Raw genomic sequence first — 23507 nt, 5'->3', positions numbered from 1 at the left:
TGTGAGTGGAATATGCAGCTCCCCACACCCAACTCTTAGCATAGCCTGGGCTCATTCCAAATTTGTCAACATCCCAAAATCCAAGTGTTTTTCCACTTTCATTGCTGACAGTCAGGTCCTATATACCAGTTAATGTGGGGTTTTGCCTAAGTTTCAGAACTTCATGTTGGTCACCGTTAGGAGTCATGTGACCAGTTTGGAGGAAGCACACCAGCCTGACCAGTAGATCTGAGACCTCCCCTGTCTGCCGTTGTGTTGGGTGATGCCACCTTCCCCGGGCCTCAGTGCTGCCTCTGCCAGCCTGTGTTCCCCACGCCCTGGCTCTGGTGACGGGGCCTCCTCCTCCCTTTGGGCTGCCTCTGGACAAAGACCTTGCACCCTCATCAGTGGGATCTGTATCCAAATGAGATATATCTCATAGTTCTTGCAAAGGATAAATGAAAAAAAAAAAAAAAAAAACAAAAACAAATTGTGAGTTCCTTGAGGAAAAGGACTATGCCCACCATTGTATCTCTGATGCCAGCTCAGACCTGGCATCTATTAGGTGTTCAATTATTGTTACTGAGTGAGGGGGAAAACAAGTCACCTTTCAAGGGGCTTGGCACCTAGCAGACCTCAGTAGATGCTATTGTTGCAGTGATTGCTTTAATATGATATGTATTACTGTTATTTTTAGAGATGGGGTCTCACTCTGCCACCCAGGCTAGAGTGCAGTGGCATGATCATAGCTTACTGCAGCCTTGAATTCCTGGGCTCAAGTGATCCTCCCACCTTGGCCTCCCAAAACACTAGGATTACAGATGTGAGCCACTGTGCCTATCTATATGATTTGTGAGGTGGCTTGATGCTTTCCAGAATAGGTCCCATCGCCTGTATGGATGAGGGCACACTAGTACATGTCCCTGTGTCTAGGGAGGCCCAGGAGTGAGACTTGAGCCCCTGAGTTAGAGATATACCTCTCTGTCCAGAGTTGTATGAATTGAACCCTGAGTTCAATCCTACATACCTGGGTATGTTCACCAATTCATTCTGCAAATAGTTGCTAATGTACCCAACTCTCTTTTGGGCTCTGAGGATGTAGCAATTGGCAAATCAAAGCCCCTGCTCTTGTGAAGCTTATGTTTTAGTTGGGTGAGGGGACAGAGCACAAACAAATATGTATGGTGTCAGGTGGTGATACATGCTGTGATGGAGAATAAGACAAGGTGAGGGAGTCACAGTGAGGAAGGGGTTGCTGTCTTGTGTGGGCTGGTCAGGGAGGGACTTCCTGATAAGGGAATGTTGGAGCAGAGACCTCAAGGAGAAAGCTGCACCTGTATCTGAAGAGACGCTCAGTCAGTGAGAGTATCAGGTGCAAAGGCCCCAAGGCAGGGTGTGGCCGGCCTGTGCGAGGAACAGCTAGGAAGCCAGGGTGTGGAGCTAGTGAAAGCAAGGTTAGCAGGAGAGAGGTCAGGCAGGTAGCTGGAAGGGATTGATCTCACAGGGCTTTGTAGGTAAATAAGAAGCCCTTGGACGATTTTGAGGAGAGGAAGGAGATGATCTAAATTGTTTAAAGTGGTGTGAACGGGACACAGAGGAACCATGGCAGAATTGGAGAGACCAGTAAGGAAGCTCCTGCTGGTGGGCCTGGACACTGGTGGAGGAGGTGGTGAGAAGGGTACATTCTGGAGGTGTTTTGAAGGAGGAAATGACAGGATTTGTCCATGGAGGATATGGGGTGGGCAGTTAGAGAGGGAAGAGTCTTTGGCTTGAAGAACTAGTGTGATAGAGTTATATTTGTCAAGATTCGGGGGGAAATCAAGAGTCTAGCCAGGCGCAGTGGCTCACGCCTGTAATCCCAGCACTTTGGGAGGCAGAGGCAGGCGGATCATGAGGTCAGGAGATCGAGACCATCCTGGCCATGGTGAAATCCTGTCTGTACTAAAATACAAAAAATTAGCCAGGCGTGGTGGCGTGCACCTGTAGTCCCAGCTACTAGGAGGCTGATGCAGGGGAATTGCTTGAATCTGGGAGATGGAGGTTGCAGTGAGCCGAGATCGTGCCACTGCACTCCAGCCTGGTGAAAGAGCAAGGCTCTGTCTCCAAAAAAAAAAAAAAAGAGTCTAATTTTGGGCATGTAAAATCCAAGATGCCGTTCACACATACGAGTAGAAGTCAAGGTGGCAGCTGGACATCTGAGCCTGTAGGAGGGGAGACACGTGGGCTGGGTAGAAATCTGGGTGGCGACCTGAGAAGCTGCAGGGTGAGAGATCACCAAGAACAGGACTGTGGTTAGAGAAGGACCCACCAATATTTAGAGGCTGGGAAAAGACGGGACAGAGCAGGATCAGTCATTGCAATCAGATAAAGACTAGGGGAGAGTGGCATCCTACAGCCAAGTGAGGAAGGCACTTCACAAAGGCGGGGACCATCAACTGCATGAGAGGCTGGCCAGGAGCCCCGTGGGATAAGAAACTGAGAAGTACCCATTGGATTTGGTGACATGAATATGATTGGAGGCTTGACAAGATCAGTTTTGATGGAGTGGTCAGAAATGAAAGTCTCACTAGAGTGGGTTCAAGAAAGAGTGGTGGAAAGAAGGAGCAGGCAGCGGGGACAGGCAAGCAGCGCTTCTATAAGGAGAAGGAGAGAAAGAAACAGTAGTAGGAGGGAGAGGTGAGGCCAAGGGGTGGGGTTTTTATTTGTAATTTTTTTTTGCTTTTAAGACAGAGTCTTGCTCTGTCACCCAGGCTGGAGTTCAGTGGCATGGTCACGACTCACTGTGGCCTTGACCTCCCACAATCCTCCCACCTCAGCCGCCCCACACAGGCCTGGCAAATTTTTATGTTTTGTAGAGAAAGGGGTCTCACTTTGTGGCCCAGGCTGGTCTCAAATTCCAGGGCTCAAGCAGTCCTCCCAGCTCAGCCTCCCAAAGTGTTGGGGTTACAGAACGGAACCACTGCACCCAGCTTTATTTGTAAATTTTTTGTTTCATTTTATTGTACTTTTGAGATTTTTAAAATATTTATTTATTTATTATTTTTTGAGACAGAGTTTTGTTTTGTCATCCAGGCCGGAGCGCAGTGGCGTGACCTCGGCTCACTGCAACCTCCACCTCCCGAGTTCGAGTGATTCTCCTGCCTCAGCCTCCTGAGTAGCTGGGACTACAGGCGCCTGCCACCTCCTGTTTTGCCCCAGGCCTTGGGCCTCTAGGGTGGAATGCTGACCAAATCCTCTGTTCACTTACAACAGGGCAGGTGTCTCTGGGTCCTCCCGCCCTCTGGCTCCCAGCCCCACCCCTACACCTGGCTAATTTTTGTATTTTTATTAGAGACGGGGTTTCGCCATGTTGACCAGCTGGTCTCAAACTCCTATCCTCAGGTGATCTACTGGCCTCAGCCTCCCAAAGTGCTGGGGTTACAGGCATGAGCCAATGTGCCTGGCTAATGTGTTTTTGTTTTAAGGTGACAGAAATTACAGCATGTTTGCCTGCTGATGGAAATAAACCAATAGAGAATAGGATAATACAGAAGAGGGAGGAGACCACAGTTGCAGCAGGGTCCTCGCACAGCGGGCGGGGGCCCGGAGCCAGTCTTAGGAACATGGCTGGGTCATCCACCCTAGCGAGAGGCAGGTGGAACATGTATTGTAGAGGAAGGGAGGTAGGTTGATTTTTTTTCTCATATAACTTTTTTAAATTGAGATATAATTCATACGTAAAATTCACATGTACAGTTCAGTGGTTTTTAGTTTATTCACAGAGTTGTACAACCACATATTGCAAATCAGTAATCACTGCCAACTCATTCCTGAACGTATTCATCCCTGACCCTGCTTAAAACCCCCGTACCCATGAGCCCTCACACTCTTTCCCCCCAACCCAGTCCCTGAAACCATTAATCCACTTCCTACCTTTGTGGATTTGCCTACTCTGGATGTTTCGCAGAAGTGGAATGGGACAGCACATGGTCTCTTGTGCGTGGCTTCTTTCACTTAGCACAGTGTTTTCCAGGTTCATCCTGCTATGGTGTGTATCAGAATTCCATGCTTTTTTTTTTTTTTTTTTTTTGATATTCTAGTGTACGGATATGCTACATTTTGTTTTTTGTTTTTTGTTTTTTGTTTTTGTTTTTTTTGAGACGGAGTTTCGCTCTTGTTACCCAGGCTGGAGTGCAATGGCCCGATCTCGGCTCACCGCAACCTCCGCCTCCTGGGTTCAGGCAATTCTCCTGCCTCAGCCTCCTGAGTAGCTGGGACTACAGGCGCCTGCCACCTCCTGTTTTGCCCCAGGCCTTGGGCCTCTAGGGTGGAATGCTGACCAAATCCTCTGTTCACTTACAACAGGGCAGGTGTCTCTGGGTCCTCCCGCCCTCTGGCTCCCAGCCCCACCCCTACACCTGGCTAATTTTTGTATTTTTATTAGAGACGGGGTTTCGCCATGTTGACCAGCTGGTCTCAAACTCCTATCCTCAGGTGATCTACTGGCCTCAGCCTCCCAAAGTGCTGGGGTTACAGGCATGAGCCAATGTGCCTGGCTAATGTGTTTTTGTTTTAAGGTGACAGAAATTACAGCATGTTTGCCTGCTGATGGAAATAAACCAATAGAGAATAGGATAATACAGAAGAGGGAGGAGACCACAGTTGCAGCAGGGTCCTCGCACAGCGGGCGGGGGCCCGGAGCCAGTCTTAGGAACATGGCTGGGTCATCCACCCTAGCGAGAGGCAGGTGGAACATGTATTGTAGAGGAAGGGAGGTAGGTTGATTTTTTTTCTCATATAACTTTTTTAAATTGAGATATAATTCATACGTAAAATTCACATGTACAGTTCAGTGGTTTTTAGTTTATTCACAGAGTTGTACAACCACATATTGCAAATCAGTAATCACTGCCAACTCATTCCTGAACGTATTCATCCCTGACCCTGCTTAAAACCCCCGTACCCATGAGCCCTCACACTCTTTCCCCCCAACCCAGTCCCTGAAACCATTAATCCACTTCCTACCTTTGTGGATTTGCCTACTCTGGATGTTTCGCAGAAGTGGAATGGGACAGCACATGGTCTCTTGTGCGTGGCTTCTTTCACTTAGCACAGTGTTTTCCAGGTTCATCCTGCTATGGTGTGTATCAGAATTCCATGCTTTTTTTTTTTTTTTTTTTTTGATATTCTAGTGTACGGATATGCTACATTTTGTTTTTTGTTTTTTGTTTTTTGTTTTTGTTTTTTTTGAGACGGAGTTTCGCTCTTGTTACCCAGGCTGGAGTGCAATGGCCCGATCTCGGCTCACCGCAACCTCCGCCTCCTGGGTTCAGGCAATTCTCCTGCCTCAGCCTCCTGAGTAGGTGGGATTACAGGCACGCGCCACCATGCCCAGCTAATTTTTGTATTTTTAGTAGAGACGGGGTTTCACCATGTTGACCAGGATGGTCTCGATCTGTCGACCTCGTGATCCACCCGCCTCGGCCTCCCAAAGTGCTGGGATTACAGGCTTGAGCCACCGCGCCCGGCATTGTTTTTTGTTTTTGAGATGGAGTTTCGCCCTTGTCGCCGTGACTGGAGTGCAATGGCGTGATCTCGGCTCGCTGCAACCTCCACCTCCTGGGTTCAAATGATTCTCCTGCCTTAGCCTCCCGAGTATCTGGGATTACAGGCACCCACCACCACACCCAGCTAATTTTCACCATGTTGGCCAGGCTGGTCTCGAATTGCTGACCTCAGGTGATCTGCTCGCCTCGGCCTCCCAAAGTGCTGGGATTACAGGTGTGAGCCACCATACCCTGCCATATGCTACATTTTGTTTATTCTTTCATGAATCAGTGGACATTTGGATCGTTTCTACTTTTGGCCATTATTAGTAATATTGCTGTGAATGCTTGTGTGCAAGTTTTTGTGTGAATATGCTTTCAGTTCTCTTGGGTATATACCTAGAAGTGGAATTGCTGGGTCATTTCGTAACTCTATGTTTAACATTTTGAGGAATTACCAAACTGTTTTCCAACGTGCCTTCACTGTCTTATATTCCTACCAGCAGTATAAGAGGGGTCCGATGCCTCTCAGGTGGGTTGATTTGGGGTGCAAGCATGTGGAGTTTATCTCCTGATGGATCCGTTTCAATTTCTGAGCTAAGAGTGCAGGCTTGGCAGAAGAGGAGGGGCAGGCAGTTGGCACCCAGGGAGTGGGAGAATGATGGAGAAAGATGGTGGCGCTCTGAAGGCCCTGGAAGTTGATACTCAGGCTTCTAAAGGGGGCCAAGCCAGTGTGCTCATGAGCTTTCTCTTCCCTGCCAACCATGGCTGCCCAGGTGCAGGTGTGGAGTAGGTGGACAGTTTGGTGTAAGCAGGTGGGGTGAATGCAGGAAGTAGCCTCCAGGCTTCTGTCCTCACCCCTCTTTTTAGACCTGCTGTTCTTCACAGGCTGTGCGGATGCTGCTGCTGACTCCCTGCTCAAAGGCAGGCTGGTGTGAGGAGCAGAGCAAGGCTTGGAATGAGACGGGCATGGGTTCAAATCCTGCCTCTACTGCTTATCAGCCACATGAACCTGAGCAGATCACTTGCCTTGCCCTGCCTCTGCTTCTTCACCTGTCAAATGCCAGCCTCGCAGAGGGGTTGCGAGGTAGAAGTGGGATTCTAGGCCAATGCTCCCAGTTGCTTCCTGTTTCTCTGCACTGCCAGGCCCCCATCTGTTCATGTGATACTCCTGGGCTCTAGTTACACAGCTGAGACCCCTGCTGCCCGTTCCCCTTTCTTCTTTTCCTATCCTGAGAGCAGCATTGAGGCTTCTAGGTTCCTCTAAGAATCCCACAGAGCCACAGACCATCTCCCCAGAATGTGCACCCACATATGCAGTTTGTATACCAAATCTAGTGATCATGGGCCTTGTGAAAACTTATCCCAAGACCCCCAGCCTCCATTCCCCACAGCTGCGAGAGTGTGGCCTCCAGCATGAGCATCCTCAAGGCTGGTGGCTGACACTTCTCCCCTGATGTTATCCTTAAGCCAGGGTGTTGAGGAGGTTGGGGACACTGCCAGAGGGACTTTTCCCTACCACTAGAGAGCCACTTGGTGCCCACTACAGGACTTTAGCCCCCTTCCCCTTGGGGAGTCCCAGGTGTCCTGGCTGCCTACACCCTGCCTGCATTTTGGAGAAGTTCAAGAAAGCAGCCCTTTTTCTAGGAACAGTGCATGGTGAATGCCTCAACCCTTCTGCCCAGCACCCAACCCGACCCCATACACACCCATTACCCAGAAAGGGGAGTACAAATTCAAATAGTAAACACCCCTTAGTATGCTCAACTAAGTGACATTGTGTTTTTGAATCTCTTCTTAAGCCTCCTCACCGTATTCATCTATAAAATGGGCATAATTGTTCCTGCCTCCCATAAAGAGTCTATGAATTAGAGATACACAGAAAACTCTAGGCATGGGGCTGGGCACAGTGGCTCATACCTGTAATCCCAGCACTTTGGGAGGCCAAGGCAGGGGGACCGCTGGAGGCCAGGAGTTTGAGACCAGCTTGAACAACATAGGGAAACCTTATCTTTACTAAAAATACAAAAATTTGTTAGGCGTGGGGACGCACACCTGTAATTCCAGCTACTTGGGAGACTGAGGCATGAGAATCACTTATCCCAAAACCCCCTCACTCCATTCCTCCCCAGGAGGCAGAGGTTGTAGTAAGCTGAGATTGCACCACTGCACTCTAGCCTGGGTGATGGAGTGAGACTCTGTCTCAAAAAGGAAAAAAGAAAAGAAAACTTTAGGCATGGGCCTTGGAGACATATCATCTCTAGAAATTATTTTCTCCATTGCTTGGTATTGCACAACCTTATTTCACACTGAAGGGTGTGTCATAAAAGTTTTGTTTTGTTGTTTTGTTTTGAGACAGAGACTCACTCTGTAGCCCAGAATGGAGTGCAGTGGCACGATCTCAGCTCACTACAACCTCCGCCTTCTGGGTTCAAGCGATTCTCCTACCTCAGCCTTCTGAGTAGCTGGGATTACAGGTGCCTGCCACCACACCCAGCTAATTTTTGTATTTTTCGTAGAGACGGCTTTCACCATGTTGGCCAGGCTAGTCTCAAACTCCTGATCTCAGGTGATCTACCCACTTCGGCCTCCCAAAGTGCTAGGATTGTAGGCCTGAGCCACCATGCCCGGCCATGTGTCGTAACAGTTTAGAAGTCCGTTTTTAGTGATTCCCTTAATGCTGGAGTGGGCTAATTTAATCTGATGATGGCATTTCCTGTAGAGTGCAGATGATTTGTCTAGTCATCCTGCAAGTATTTTTGAGCCTTCATTGGGTGCTGAATCTCTTGTGGGCCTGGGGAAATGAAAGCCAGGCTCTCACACCCCAGGACTCTACCCCATGGTGGGGAGCTGAGCCAGGCCCAGAGGCCCAAACTTGGAGGAACAGATGACACACGCAGCAGGAAAGGCTCAGAGATGGAGATCAGAGGCTGGGTGCTCTTGTGAGGAGGAGGGGAGATGGACTGCATCCCAGCTGGAGGGCGGCCGGGACAGCCAGTGGAGAGGAGGGGAAAGGGCATTCCAGATGGAGGTCATGGCTTGGGCAAAGGCTTGGAATGGAGATACAGCCCAGCCAGTTCTAGGGTGGCCAGACGGTGGTTCTGGTTGAAGAAAAATGACTGGACAGGCTGGGATGCTTTGGCCTTAGGGAAATAGAAACACTCTTCTTCCCGGTGCGTGGCCTTTAGTGGATCCCTTTAACTCCTGGGCTTCAATGTCCGCACTGCTACTAGGAGGACAGTAATATCTTCCTTCCAATGCTGTGAAGAGGACTCAGGGAGCTGGTGTGTGCAAAGCCTCTGGCACAGTGCTTGCTGCCAGCAGGAACACGGTGGATGGGACCACTGTTAGCCAAAGATCTTGACTGTATGCTGGGCTGTGGGCCACTGTCAGAGCCCCTAGAGCTCATGCTGTGGTTTTTCTCCCTCTGGAAGCCTGGGTAGAGGAGGGGGGTAGGTGGCTCATGCCTGTAATCCCAGGCTTGGGCAGTTTCCCCAGTATTTCCCAGCAGGGAGCCCTTGGCATCTGAAATCCACAAGCTCCCAGCAGTTCCACTTAAATCCTCCTCTGCAAAGCTGGTGGGCCCCTTGATCCCTTGATCCTCAAGTGGAAGGATTGGAGCATCACAGACCGATGTGCACAACACTGACCCTGTCTCTCCATTTATCTTTCTCTTTCCTCCTGCTCTCATTTGGCTGCCTCTCTGTCTCTGTCACCGTCTGTCTTATACACACGCGCGCACACACACACACACGCACACGCACACGCACATTGGCAGTATACCTCTTCTCCAGTGACTAATACTTTCTGTCTCTGGAGTCCTCCTACCTTCGTGACATCAGGCTTGGGGAATTCAGGCAGGATCATAATTTCTTAAAAGCATAGCTGCCCATTATCCTCCCCAGGAAGTCTTGGAGCCAGAACTGCTGACCAGGGGCCTGTGGCCAGGCATTTCCAGGTGTAAGTGTGTGGAGGGGTGGGCTAGTCCCACGTGGGACCAGGCCCAGCTCAGCCACACTCCCCTCCTCCCTGCCAGCCCTTCCAGACCAACGGATTGCTTCATACCATTCCTGGGATAGATTTTATCTCTTCTATTTCATCTGCAATTATTAGTGTATTCAGGTTTTATATATTTTCTGGAGCCAATTTTTATCATTTGCATTTCTTCAACCATCCATTTCATTGAGAATTGAAAATTTACTGTTATCAAACTGTATATGGTTTTCTCCATAATTAAATATATATCTGTATCCGTAGTCAGAGGCCTTTTCTCCTTCCAAATGCTTGTCTTTTTTCTCTGATAAGAATTGCTAAGAGTTGAGGTTGTTTTAATTGGTCCTTTGAAATAATCTGTTTTTGATTTCTAGATATCAACTACTTTCCCTCTCCTCCTACTTTGGCAATTTTTATTTTTATTGATACTTTTTCTTTCTCTCTCTCTTTTTTTATTTTTCCTTTTCTAGCCTCTTAAGTGTTTAGTTAATTTTCAGTTTTGTTTTCTGAAATGCATTTAAAGCTATAATTTTTCTGTAAGTACCACTTTGGCCTCAAATCAGAGGTTTCATGACTGTTGTCCTTCAATTCTAAACGTTTGTGATTTCTGCTTTCTAACTAGAGAGTTATAGAGGAGTATGGCTTTTTAAATTTTCAGGTGGATAGATTCTCATACTCTTGTTTCTGTTCGTTTCTGATCCTGTTACAGTAGTACAGGTTGAGCATCTATAGTCCAAAAATCTGAAATTTGAAATGATTCAAAATCTGAAACTTTTTGAGCACTTATGTGACGCCACAGTAAAATAGTCCACATATAAGTACTCTTTTTTTTTTTTTTTGAGACGGAGTTTCACTCTTGTTACCCAGGCTGGAGTGCATTGGCGTGATCTCGGCTCACCGCAACCTCCGCCTCCTGGGTTCGGGCAATTCTCCTGCCTCAGCCTCCTGAGTAGCTGGGATTACAGGCATGCACCACCATGCCCAGCTAATTTTTTGTATTTTTAGTGGAGACGGGGTTTCACCATGTTGACCAGGATGGTCTCGATCTCTTGACCTCGTGATCCGCCCGCCTCGGCCTCCCAAAGTGCTGGGATTACAGGCTTGAGCCACCACGCCCGGCCCACGTATAAGTACTTAACATGTACTTCGTTTTATGCACAAAATTACTGGAAATACTGCATAAAATTATTTTCAGTCTATGTGTATAACTATAAATGAATCTTGTATTTAGACTTGGGTCCCATTCCCAAGAAATCTCATTATGTATATGCAAATATTCCAGAATCTTTTAAAAATCCAAAATCCAAAACACCTCTGGTCCCAAGCATTTCAGATAAAGGACAAAACTTGGCCTGTAGGGTTTCTGCCTTTTGGAATTTGTTGAAATTTTTATTTATGGCCTAACATGTGGCCAAATTTCATGTGTGTTTAAAAATGCTTGTTCACTATTTGAGTGTAATGTTTGTTCTCTCTGTCTCTCAGAATAAGCTTACTTTTTGTTTTGTCTTGTTTTTAGAGACGGGTTCTCATTCTGCCCCACGGGCTGGAGTGCAGTGGCAAGATTGTAGCTCATTGAAACCTCAAACTCCTGGGCTCAAGCAGTCTTCCCGCTTTATCCTCCCAAAGTGCTGGGATTACAGGGATGAGCCACCTCCCCCAGCCGAGTATTTAAATTTTATTATTTGATGATGGGACATTGCTTTTGAAGACCATTTGTTCCATATTTAAGAGAGGCCTCTTCAAGTCTCTGATAATGATTATGGAATTAGTGAATTCCTGCTGTTTCTAAAAATCAGTTTTTTGCCAACATACATATTTAAGCAACATTCTTAGATGCTTTTGATTCATGACTGCGGCACTTCTTGATGCTTGTACCTTTCCGATTATAAATACTCTGTCTCTGTCTGTTTCATGATTTGGCCTTGTGGTCTGTTTCGTAGATGCACTTCTTTTCTTTTGATTACCATGTGTCTGGCATATTCTTTTTATCTTTCCATTTTTTATCCTTTCTGTGTCATTTTGCTTTATATGTGTCTTTGTAAGAAATGGCAAATGGATTTTGTATTTAGTATCTGCTTTTAATAGGTGAATTTAATCCATTTGCATTTATTGTGATGAATCATAGATTTATTTCCACCATCTATGTTATGCCTTTTTATTATATTTACTTATTTCCGTTAAGTTTATTTTTGCCGTTTATTGGATTGGTTCCATTTATTTTGTCCTGTTTTTCTTTTCTTCTGTTGCTTAGGAAGCTTGGGGTTTTACTTCTGTTCTTCTAGTGGTTATGCTATTTATGTATGTGTATACGTACTCATATTTTTCTATCAACATCTGGATGTAATCAGGATCATTAGCCTCTTGACAAATGAGGCAAGAACTTTAGTACTTACTTTTTCCCAGCTCCTACCCTCACACATGGATCATCATAGATTTTAGTTCTACATTATCATCTATTCTCTTCAAATTATGCACCAACATTTAGTTAAACTTACCTGTTTTTTAAAAAATTTGTAGCAATGGGGTCTCACCATGTTGCCCAGGCTGGTCTCAAACTCTCGGCCTCAAACTGTCCTCCTGCCTCAGCCTCCCAAAGTGCTGTGATTTCAGGTGTGAACTGCTACACTGGCCTTAAACTTAACTCTTATGTTTTGCTGTTTTCTGCACTTAACCACTGTTTGTAATATCACTCATCTTTATCTTTCATGGATTTGTTTTTTATTTTGTAAGAATTCTTTCAGAAAGCATGGGTGGTATAATTTCTAAGACCTTCAGTGTCTGAGATTACTGTTTTTCCTTTCCATAGGGCCTATTTTGATTTTTAGCTCCCTATTGAGTTTTTAAAAAATTTTGAATGATCATATTCTAAAATGTCCTAGAGCTCTAGTTTTCGTCTGGATAGTACATACCTTCAAAATCTGTAACTATCTGAATTGCGATATTGCCTTTATATCTTCTGATTTTCTTTTCTTTTCTTTCTTTCTTTTCTTTTTTTTTTTTTTTTTTTTTGAGATGGAGTTTCACTCTTGTTGCCCAGGCTGGAGTGCAATGGCTGGCTCACTACAACCTTTGCCTCCTGGGTTCAAGTGATTCTCCAGTCTCAGCCTCCCAACTAGCTGGGATTACAGGCACTGCCACCACGTCCAGCTAATTATTTGTATTTTTAGTAGAGATGGGGTTTCACCATGTTGGCCAGGCTGGTTTTGAACTCCTGACCTCAGGTGATCTGCCTGCCTCAGCCTCCTAAAGTGCCAGGATTACAGGCATGAGCCACCGCACCCAGCCAGAGTATGCCATTTTTTTGCCCAAACTCTCCAGTGGCCCCTGTCTTGCTTAGAACCAAGTGAGCCTTACACAGTGCGGCAGGCCCCACCATCTGCCCCACCTCCTCTCCTTCCTTCAAGCACCCTTCCCTCCCCATTTTGCCCTGGCACACCTCCGCCTTTGAGCCTTTGAATTTGTTGTATTCCCTCTGCCTGGAGTGCTCTTCCACTAGGCCATGTGGCTCCCTCCCTCCCCTCATTTAGTCACTGCTCAAATGTCCCCTTCTGATAGCCGTCCTCCTTCCCTATCCAAAATGACACCCACTTCTGCCCGTGCCCCTCTAGTCAATGGTATCGTTGTTCACACTGTGTGTCTGTCTCCACTAAAATAACGTTAGCCATTCATCTGTTGCTCTGTCTCGCTGCTAGATGGTGAGTCCTGCAAAAGCAAGGATTTGGTCTCATTCTCCTTGTGTCCATAGGGCCTAGAATACTTCCTGGCACCTAGCAGGCACTCAGAAATTTCTTAAATGAATGAACAAAATTGGATAGACTTCACATGTATTTTTTCATTCAAGTACTATTCAGGGGTACTTCTTGGCTAGGCCTTGAGTAGACAGGTGACTGGCACAGACCTATCATTACCTCTAGGAGCTAACAGTCCTGCTGGGGACAACTACATGGGCAGCAAGAAGTTGCCCAGAAGGGTTGACACAGGGCTGGGGTAGGTCCTGGGGCTCCAGCAGCAGCTGAGTCAGAGTCCCCTCACTAAGGCCAGGGGAGAAGGGAGAGAAGGGGGAGTTGGAGGAAGGCCTCTGGGCTGCAAGGGTAGCCAGAGCAGGAGAGAAGACCCGGGGTGAGGATGGCAAGCTCACAGCAGACCCTCCCATAGGGCTTTTGTGCCAGGCACTACACTGTGGGCATTACATATATTAACTGAAAATGACCTCGACCATCCCCATTTTAGGAAATGGTGCCATTGAGTGGGTAGCTTGCCTGGGATCACACCCTGGCATGAAGAGCCAAGACTCCACCCAGTGCACTGGCTCCAAAATCTGTAACCACCCAGTCCCCTGCCTCAAGGGAGAGGGGAAAGTTGATCTAGTCAGACATTAGGGGGAACTGGAAGAATGCAGGGGAGGCTAAGCCATGAACAGGTGCTGGGAGGATGCTGCAGGTCTAGACCTCATGCCCCTGAGGGCTGGAAGGGGTCAGGCCTGCACTGCTAAAAGGAGCCCTCCACCCTGCCCACTGAGCTGTGAACAAAGGGATGAGCGCTTTCCTCGGCAGGAAGGAGGCTGGAGGAAGGTGGGGGCGGGGGCCAGAGTACCCGGGTGGAGTAGTCAGGAGATGGATGGGTTAGGAGGAAGAACTTCCAGCCCCAGCCTAGGAGGGGGTGCCCTGGCTGCGAGGGACTACTCCTCCCCCAGGGCCTCCTTGGCATCTGTCCCCTTGGGCACTAAGAGGCCCTTCCTGCCCAGATGGCCTCTTCGGGGCTTCCCCCCAGGCACGTTCACAAATAAGCTCTCCTCCATTGGGGGGGTGCAAGGTGGAGGCACTGTTTTCACTTATAGAGGAGGAAAGGCAGGCTCAGAGAGTCAGGCAGCCTCCCAGAGAGTCACAGTTTGTAGGGCCTGCAGCAGGGATCTCAGCTCAGGTCTGGCCAGAGGGATTGCGTAGCAGAATTCAGACTTCCTGAGGTGTGTCTGGAGATCAGAGAATTTAGGCCCAGTTGGCATATGGGGTGAAATTGGAGGAGAAGAGTTTGGTGGGTGAGTTAGAGCCTCACCCTGAAGCAGTCTTTAACGGGGGGCTTCAGCTGGGACCCTTCGAGTAGCCCCAGAGAGAGAGCTTGTGCAGCCTCTCATGGGACAGCTCAGACTGGGCCACGGTAAGGACAGCAGCAGCAGCGTGAGAGTCTGCAGGCTGTGGGGGTGGCAGGGTGGGTGAGGACAGCCCGTGAGTAGCCTCATTCCACCCTAGTTCTGGACACAGCTGGGCAGGAGGAATTCAGTGCCATGCGGGAGCAGTACATGCGCACGGGGGATGGCTTCCTCATCGTCTACTCTGTCACCGACAAGGCCAGCTTCGAGCACGTGGACCGCTTCCACCAGCTCATCCTGCGTGTCAAAGACAGGTGAGCATCAAAGACAGGTGAGAGTACTGGGAAGGCCTCCCTGCACCTGCCTCCTCGGGCGTGCTCTCTCTGTCTCTCTGATTTTCATGGGAAAGTGGAGGATCAGAGAGGCAGTGCTGAATTCTCTCCTCCCCACTGGTCTCTGTGTTAGTTCCTCTGATACCTACCCTAGTTCTTTCTAAGAGGTCAAACAACTTCCAAGGCTACAGGGGGTCAGCTCCCTCCTATCTGTCGTAACTGTCCCCTCCGTGAAGGTCAGTAGCATCTTTGTTTTTCAGCTCCAATTTAACTTAATTGTATTATGTTCAAAGAAAAAGTGAATTTTCTCTCCAGTAAACATTGTAATTGGTCAAATTCCATTTAACTATGAGATTGATAAGCCCCTAGTTAAAGGCATGGATTTTTGTAAGCATTATGTGGAGTAATTAAATAATTTGAAATCTGGTTTATATTCATTTGGTCTTGTTGAGTCTTAAAGAGGCTATATAATGAAAATAAAAGCACAAACTAACAGGAAAAGAACAAGCTTTGAGCAAATTCCAGGAAAGACAGAAAAAATTTAGCTAACATGTATTCCAAAGGCAAAGTGTTAATAAGTTTACCAGGTAAAGGGACACACAGATATACACACATAAAGCTCCCACAGATTAATGTGGGTTTCACTCTGAATACATGAATTGCAAAACAGAAAACAAAAATGGCTCAGATGTGGGAAAATACTCAACTTTCTTGCTAATCAAAGAAATATAAGGAAAATAGTAAAGCAACATTTTTCACCTGTCAAATTATAATTGTTTTTAAATGGAAATATCCAATGCTGCTGAAGAATGTGTGAGATTGTCGTTTCATTCCGTTTTGGACAGCGTTTGGCCCATGTCAATAAGAATCTTGATGGTGGTCTTGACTCTCGATGCTGCCATTCCCCTGCTGTGATCCATCCTAATCGTGCAGCTGGTTGTGTGGCTGGTACATCTGAATGACCCAAGAGATGGGAACCAGGTCTGGGGAGCCAGCCCCTGGCCAGCAGCCCCTCGAGGTCTCACCACTGGCCTTGCAATGGACCTGAGGCTTCAAGCCAAGACAGCCAGCAGCCCCCAGGCCCTTTTCCCCAAGCCCTAACCTCTCTCTGGAAAGGAGGAGGGAAGGGACTACAGTCCAGGCTGACTGGGGAGGTGCTGTGTCCTGTGCTGTGCCTGAGATGTGGCTGCACCACCTTAACCAGGTGTGAGGGGTGGTGGAAACCTCACAGAGCTGCTATTCCTTTATTTCCCAGGGAGTCATTCCCGATGATCCTCGTGGCCAACAAGGTGGATCTGATGCACTTAAGGAAAATCACCAGGGAGCAAGGAAAAGAAATGGCGACCAAACACAATGTAGGTGTATGCGTGTGTGTAGAGGGGGTCAGGAGATGTGTAAAGCTGTTGACTGGTCACCCCTGCAGTCCTGGTCTTTGGAAATGGAACTACCATTTATCAAAGGGCTCCCCTGAGTTTCAGTCTTGTTGCTATTGAAATCCTGCAATTCTAGGATTCCAGGTAATGTACATCAGTGTTTCTTCCATGGTAGAGGCAGGTCTCCCAGAGAAAAAGTAGAAGGTGCCTGAGACCTGGGGGGATCATGCAGCTCAGGGACTTGGGAGCGATGGGGTGGGACAACAGGTGGTCTGAGGCCCTGGTGCCTGGGCCATTACTGAGCCGGCATGAGTACAGGATGTGAAGGGGCTCCAGGCAGGTTGCAGCTCAGGCTGTAGTGCCTTCCTGCCTCCCCTCTGGGTGTGCGCAGGGAAGCACGTTGTCCTGACTCACAGGAGCCCCACAGGACTCTACTTATCAGGGGCACCTGCCATGCCTGGACTTGGTGTCTAGCCTGGAAGAGACTCCAAACCAGACCTCAGCACCCTCTACCGGGGCCCGGAGAAAGTGGCAAGTGTGCCTGGTTCAAACCTGATTCTCTCCCAGCCACTGTTGACCCCAGTTGGGCAAGTGTGTCACTCTGAGCTCAGTCTCCTGTGCTGTAGAATGGAGATACTTGCTTACCTCAGAGGGTAAACGTGAGGACTAAATGAGGTCAGCGATGGTGAGACCTGGAAAGCCACACAGCCCACAGTGAAGAGCAGTTTCCATTTAGTGTTATCAGAGCCTCAAATATTTGTCGAATGAGCATTTCAAAGGCGTAAGCTCTGCCCTTTGTGCTCTGCCCTTTGTATGTCTGTTGGCTGTGACAGAAGTGTGCACATCTGACCTCACACGATGATGATGGATGGGAAGATGCTGACTGGTGTGTGTTCTGGGCAGTGATTTACAATCTACTTCTCTAAAACACCAACTTACTCTGCTGCCCTCCAGCATGCATTTCAAGTGTTGATTATTTTTATTTTCTTCACGGTGCTTTTCTTTTTCCAGTGTATTGCAATGAAAGGCATTAATTTTGTAATCAGAAAAAACTTAGGAAAAATAAAGTTCTTCAGTCTAATCGCACTCAGCTACTTCCATCTGTCTCATCAAGGGAGGCCCGTGTGTTCCCCACCCTGCTCTCCACCTTTGGAGGACTGAGCACTTCCTGCCTTGGTGCGGTCCCTGCTGTAGGAGGTGAGCGCTCAGGAGTGAGTGTGTCCTGACCTCACAGAGCCCTTGTTCTCCTCCCTCTGCCAGCCCGAGGCTTGGTGTAGATCTGGCCCCGGAAACCTGCTCTATGAGGTCACCACGGTCGCATCTCCCCCTGTCTGCTCCCTTTCGGCCGGGTGATGATTTCTCAGCATTGAACGTGCAGACAAAACCCTTGTGTAAACATGGCTGAGCTCCCAGATACAGACCAAACAAGAGCTAGGCCGGGTCACCCAGACCCAGAGTCCCGCATGGCCCAGCCTCTCCTCAGCCTTTTCCACCAGCATCCACTCTGGAGGGGCCCCAAAAGAGGGGCAGAAGTCACCCCAAGGTGGAGAAACAGACCTCAGAAAGAAAAATGGATAGAATCAGAACGTATTTTAGTTGGATAAATGAAAGTCTTTTATCTTCAAATATATAAAAAGATCATTTTATTCTATTTTTAGGGGGCTATTAAATATTTCTGTGCCTAGAGAACAAGAGGGAATTGGAAAAGCCATTAGTAACGCTTTCCAACCTTAAAGAGTGAGAAGCCCCGAAGGATGCTTGAGACTGTTGGGGGTGGGGCTGTCTGTGGGGGCTTTGAAAGCACGTGGGTTCTTCAGAACCTCTGGGCGTTTTTAAGGGTAGAACAGGGCTTTGAAGATCTCTGTGCCACTTTGACCAAGTTGAACTTTGCCTTCCAGATTCCATACATAGAAACCAGTGCCAAGGACCCACCTCTCAATGTCGACAAAGCCTTCCATGACCTCGTTAGAGTAATTAGGTAAGCACTGCCCCCTCCCTAGAAGCCGGCCTCCACAGAGTCGGTTGGCTCCTGGAGGCAGCTGGGAGCTTGAGGAAGCAGCTCCTGTTCTGAGGCCTTGAGGCTGTGGAATTCCAGGCCTATTTTTGGATTTCTTGTACCTCCTTCCATTTCTTTCTTTTGCTTTTTCCATCCACCTCTGCCCTCCCCGCAACTGCTAACAGGTTTGCAGGTGAAGTCTGCTGCACGTGCTCAATGGAAAGGCCTTCCTGTCTGAGGCAGTGACTCAGGCTCCCTGGAAGGCAGCTGGCTTCAGTGTTCTCCTCACGCCCAAGCTTTCAGTACCGTACAAACTAGGTCTCTCTCCTCTTCCCTGCACTGCTATCAGAGCACCCTTTGATATTTCCCCCGAACAACCGATACTCTGATTTCCAGGTTCAGGTTTCGGAGGCATTGCACACGCATCTCCTTTCCAGACCCCACCAGCTGTCTGTCAGTCTCCAAGTATTGTCGACACTCCTAATGAAAGTTTCTGCTCTATTCCTCTTCATGGTCAGGGTCCAGATCTGAACTGCCTCATGCACTCATGACTAAAACAGCCTCCTGGCTGTATCTGCTGTCACCCATCTAACCCATTTCCTGAACCTTCAACATGCACAGCTGCCTAACCAGTGGATCTCAGACCTTGCGCGTTGAGTTTGTGGCCTGGTTTGCTGGTGCCTCCAAGGCTGCTGGTTAGCGTGAGGTCAGCCCCCAGGAAGGATAGTCTAACAGTGTCCTTCCCTGTTTGCCACCTGTCTGTCCCCACTCTACACACGCATCCCCCCGTATGCTCAGAAAGCTCGATTTCTCATTATTACCCAGCATAATGAGGAAATACTACAGTCTTCACTTAATGCTTTTGCTGGCAGTTTTGCACTCTCAAAATGGTTTTCTCATCCAGGCGTGGTAGCTCATATCTGTAATCCCCGCACTCAGAGGCGAAGGTGGAGGTGGAGGTGAGGCTGGGAGTTCAAGACCAGCCTGGGCAACGTAGAGAAATGCCATCTTTACAAAAGAAAGAAAGAAATTATTTTCTCTTGGGCATTTTGCCGCCAGTTAGGACGTGCTGCTGTCAGGTGTCCTATGGTGATGTCTTGGTTATGAATCTGTAGTGCCCAGGTCAGGTTTTAGACACAGGAAGTTAACAGAAAACATGGAAATGGCTTTTACCCTTATTTGACCCATCCTTTTATTTTAAACTATGAAACACAGAAATAGAGGCCAGCACTCTATAAAACAAAACGTGACATAACTTATGACTTATGTAAATGTAGCCACAACGTAATGTCAGTCATTCCCATCAATGGGGCGATTTAGGTTTTCCCCTCCGCTGTCTGCCCAGTTTTATTGCCTCAAGAGGAGCAATCCTGCCAGGCCCCCCTCCAGCATCCAGGACAGCTGCTGGGTGAGGGACGGCGTCTCCATCCCCCTCACTCACTCACCCGGCTAGAACAGGCCTCCTCCCCCTCACATCTGGGGCTAAGGGAGGAGAGGGGCAGAGGAGAAGCAAAGCCCATTCTGACTTTGTCTTTCTATCCTTCATTGTTTCCAAAGACAACAGATTCCAGAAAAAAGCCAGAAGAAGAAGAAGAAAACCAAATGGCGGGGAGACCGGACTACAGGCACCCACAAACTGCAATGTGTGATCTTGTGACAGGCCTGAGTGGGCACTGTGACTGTGGCCTGGCCAGCCCTTGGGACCCCTCCCCACCTAACTACACTGAAACTATTTCTAACCACAACCCTTGGCTGAGGACTTGGCACAGGAAGGGAGAAAGGGAGGGTGGGCAGGGAGCAGACAGGGTCTGGCTTTGCCCAGAGGGCACGGGCTTTCCCATCTCTCACAAGAGACAAGGAAGCCACCCATAAGCAGAAGCAGCATCCAAGTGCCCCCGCCCCGCTCCCCCGTGTGTTGATTCAACCCGGTTCCTCCCCGTCTCTCGGTGGGTGTGTTGTTTATTTTAACTACCTAGTGTTGGTTTGATGTGGAAGTGTTTATCCACATACAAAGTACAAAACAAGCCATGAACAAGCTTCTTCCTCTTACCCCCCATCCACAGTGTCTGAGCTTGGATGTCTTTTATAGATTTTTAAATTATTTTAGTGATTATTATTTTATTAAAGGGGTCTGGGCGTACTGCCTAGTGAAGTTTCAAGTGTCCGGCAGACCTCTCTGGTAACGTATCTGGAATACTGTTGTTTTTTAACCGAGTTTTTCCATCAGTGCCAAAACTCAACTCAATCTGAAAGTAGAGCGACTGAGAGGACAGACGTTAATGGGAACTGGAGCTGGAGGCCTCAGGCCATGGGTCAAACTTGGGAGGGAAAGAGACCCTACTCGTGGCCTAGAACCAAGAGAAGAGAGAGATTTACCCAGAGGGTCTTCCTATGGTTGGGGATGCAAATATTAGAAAACAGATTGTATTTTGCCGAGGGGAGTGGCTGTCATGAGCATGTCAGTTCTAAAAGGGGTTTTCATTATCCTGGAAATGTATAAACTAAAGTAAGCTGATTGGCTTTGCAGACGTGTTCATTTGTTTTTCAGACAGTGTGGGTTAAGTTCTCTGCCCTCCGCAGGTGTCTGAGAAGGCTCTGGGTTTCTCAGATCTGTTTCTTGCTTTCTCAAGTCGCCTGTGCTGCTTGGTGCCTCTCTGATATGAAGACGCTGGCATGTCCAAGTCACCTAATGTGGACATCATCCAGAAAACTCCAGTTCACACTGGATCTCAACCAAAAACGATTCAATACTGTTATCACTCAAACAGCACCAAGACCTGAAGCCATCTTCCCTTGGAGTTAACTGACAGCCACCTCTGTAGGCCCAGTCAATGAGCAGACTTTGTAAAAGTAGTACTAGCTTGCCTTTTTGGCAATTTTTATTGACCTGTTGAATCTTGACTATAATATGATCTAAGAAGTAAGGAGGGCTGAGCTGATGCGTGGCTCCCATATGCCTTCTGCAAGGGGGCATTTCCCCAGCTCTCATGACGCTCACCTCCCGCTTAGGTGCTGCTGGTGTGAGCCAAAGACTGGAAGTTTTCCAGCCGGGGTGGGAGTAGAGAGACAGCAGGAACAACGGTGCACCCACGAAAAGGTCAGAAGATAAGGCAGCACAGCTGGTGACCTTATTTTCCAGATGTTACAAATCAGGTCACTGTGCAAACTAGAATATCCTCAGCGGGTGGCCTGCCACTCTGGAGAAAGAAACCCAAGGAAAGTGAGCACCCAGCTGGATGGCAAGACACCTGGATTCTGAAAATGCGCTGTGTTCCTGCCTCGGTGAGGTCACCAGCACTGAGGGGCCCAGCCGGATAGGGATTCTGCTGCAAAAGGAGACGGTTGAGACTTTTGTTCATTGGACATCAAACTTATTTGTCTAAATTACCCCTTCTTCTGTTCCTAGAAGGAAGGATAAGAGAGAACATTCCAGATGAGGCACTTCAGAGTTTCCTTAGATCCTATAATGTTAAGAGGTATTTTAAACACTAAGAAGACAAAGCTCTTCCCAGTCCTTACACTTCCCTGAGTGGCATCTGCAGCAGGTACGTGTGCAGTTTGATGGCAGCTGTGACCTGGAGGTGAGGAGGAGGAAAGGCGGGAAAGGCAGGGAGAAGTAAGGATGGAGATGCCTGGACTCGAGAGCATAGCAGAGTAGGAGAAGCCCTGCCCATGGGGCGGTGTCGTGGCCAGAAAACTTCTGCTGGACACCAGCCACCACGAGCACACCCCGTGCTCACCAGGGAGCTGCAGCTCCTCGACAGCACTGCGTGGGGTCGTCTCACTGGAAGCAGATCAGCTGACACAGAACAAAGACCTTGGCCATCAGGGTGAGAAGACACAGGGATTCCAACCACACAGTTGGGACAGAGGGACCGTGCATCTGCTCACCTGTCCTGCACTTGGCCCGCAGTTGAACTCCACAGTGCCTGAGACAGACTAGCTAAGGGTTGACCTTCTGTAGCCTCTGCTGTTGGGCCTCTGGTAAGCTTTCATCTCCCATGACCTCATGTTCCCCGTAAGTGAGATGAGTAAAGAATGCCCCATTTGTAGCAGTGGGGCCTCATTTCCGAGGTAGCCTCCAGATAGCCAGAGTAGAGAGTAGAGTGTGCCCCATGGCATCCCTCCTTCATCTTCTCCAACATCACCTGGCGGGGTCCAACTGGCAGACATGGTTGGGCGTGCCACGCCATGACTGAGGAGCCTACTGGGACTTGGGGATGTTTGACGTCCTCATGTTCCTGTTGGTCCTCCAGAGAATAGTGCTGCCCCACATCCCCTGGCACAGCTTTCCCAAATGCCCTCACCCCGTGCCTTTGCCATTGTGTGCTCTCAGATTTCCCCACTGTTTGACACCCTCTTTAGAGGGCTGCTTTTTTCTCCAGAGATGATTCTAGCCATCCTCCCCACTCTCACAGCTGGAGGCTCTGGCCACTCACTACCCGTGCACTTTGCCACACAGGGGACATCTGGATAGTTTCTCTTAGGACTTTGCCCACCTCCTTCTCATGGCGCTGGCTGTGGAGAGTGCCTGGCTGGCCTCATGGGGCCTGTCTCACTTTGCCAGGAGACATGACCCACTAATGTGGCAACGCTAACTCAAAGGCCCCTCAGATACGTTACGGCAAATTTGGAGCCACAGACAGGTTCCCCCCATTGGCAGCCCATCGTGTTTGAAATGCCATGTTGGGTTTACTTGGAATGAAAGATACTTGAATTGTTGAGCGCCTGTGAGTGCCCAGCTTCTGTTTCATAGTCTTAACAGGTGGCCATTGTCGTGAAACGAGTGATGCCTGAAGATCTCAATGATGTTTGAGCCTTTTATGTAACTTTTTATTAAGTCTTTGTGTATCTTGACTCATTAATAAAGAAGAGAAACACATGTCTCTTATTTCCTTCTACTCCAATATTCCTGAAGTTTTGCTGAGAACATTGTGAATTGTCAGTGTTTTTCCCAGAACATCCACCTCTTACAGAGCATGAACTTGGTCCTCGCCAGATCTAAAGTGAGGAGGCGCCCACTGGTGGCCGTGGGGTATCTCCTTCCTGCATGGAGCCAGCGGACGAAGGCAGGCTAGCACAGCCTTCAGAGGCACTACCTCTTGATGGTAGTGTCCTGGATTTTAGCCCTGCCACCGCCCTTTTTGTGCCTTTGAGCAAATGGCCTGCCTTAGTCTTGAGCTGCCCTGTCTGTGAATGGGACGATCATGTGCACCTCGAAGT

General features: G+C 48.4%; 1 protein-coding gene across 5 annotated transcripts in view; it reads left to right on the top strand.

The window, feature by feature from the left end:
• The window catches only part of MRAS (muscle RAS oncogene homolog), a 60181-nt gene extending 36990 nt beyond the window's left edge, over positions 1-23191 (top strand). For 4 of the 5 annotated variants that reach the window (XM_003930969.4, XM_039461806.2, XM_010341601.3 and 1 more), the window contains exons 3-6: positions 14744-14897; positions 16171-16270; positions 18187-18266; positions 19842-23191. In XM_003930969.4, coding sequence (XP_003931018.1) covers positions 14744-14897; positions 16171-16270; positions 18187-18266; positions 19842-19941 — 434 coding nt within the window. In that variant the 3' untranslated portion in view covers positions 19942-23191. Of the gene's footprint in view, positions 1-14743; positions 14898-16170; positions 16271-17402; positions 17486-18186; positions 18267-19841 lie in introns of all 5 variants that reach the window. The other variant, XR_012519236.1, reaches the window with a different exon arrangement.
• Positions 23192-23507: the final 316 nt, after the last annotated feature.

Source organism: Saimiri boliviensis, chromosome 9 (genome assembly GCF_048565385.1).
Source record: "Saimiri boliviensis isolate mSaiBol1 chromosome 9, mSaiBol1.pri, whole genome shotgun sequence".
In the NCBI taxonomy this organism is placed as follows: domain Eukaryota; kingdom Metazoa; phylum Chordata; class Mammalia; order Primates; family Cebidae; genus Saimiri; species Saimiri boliviensis.
The sequence above is the reverse complement of the archived record's forward strand: the minus strand, read 5'-3'. Positions and strand labels throughout refer to the sequence as shown.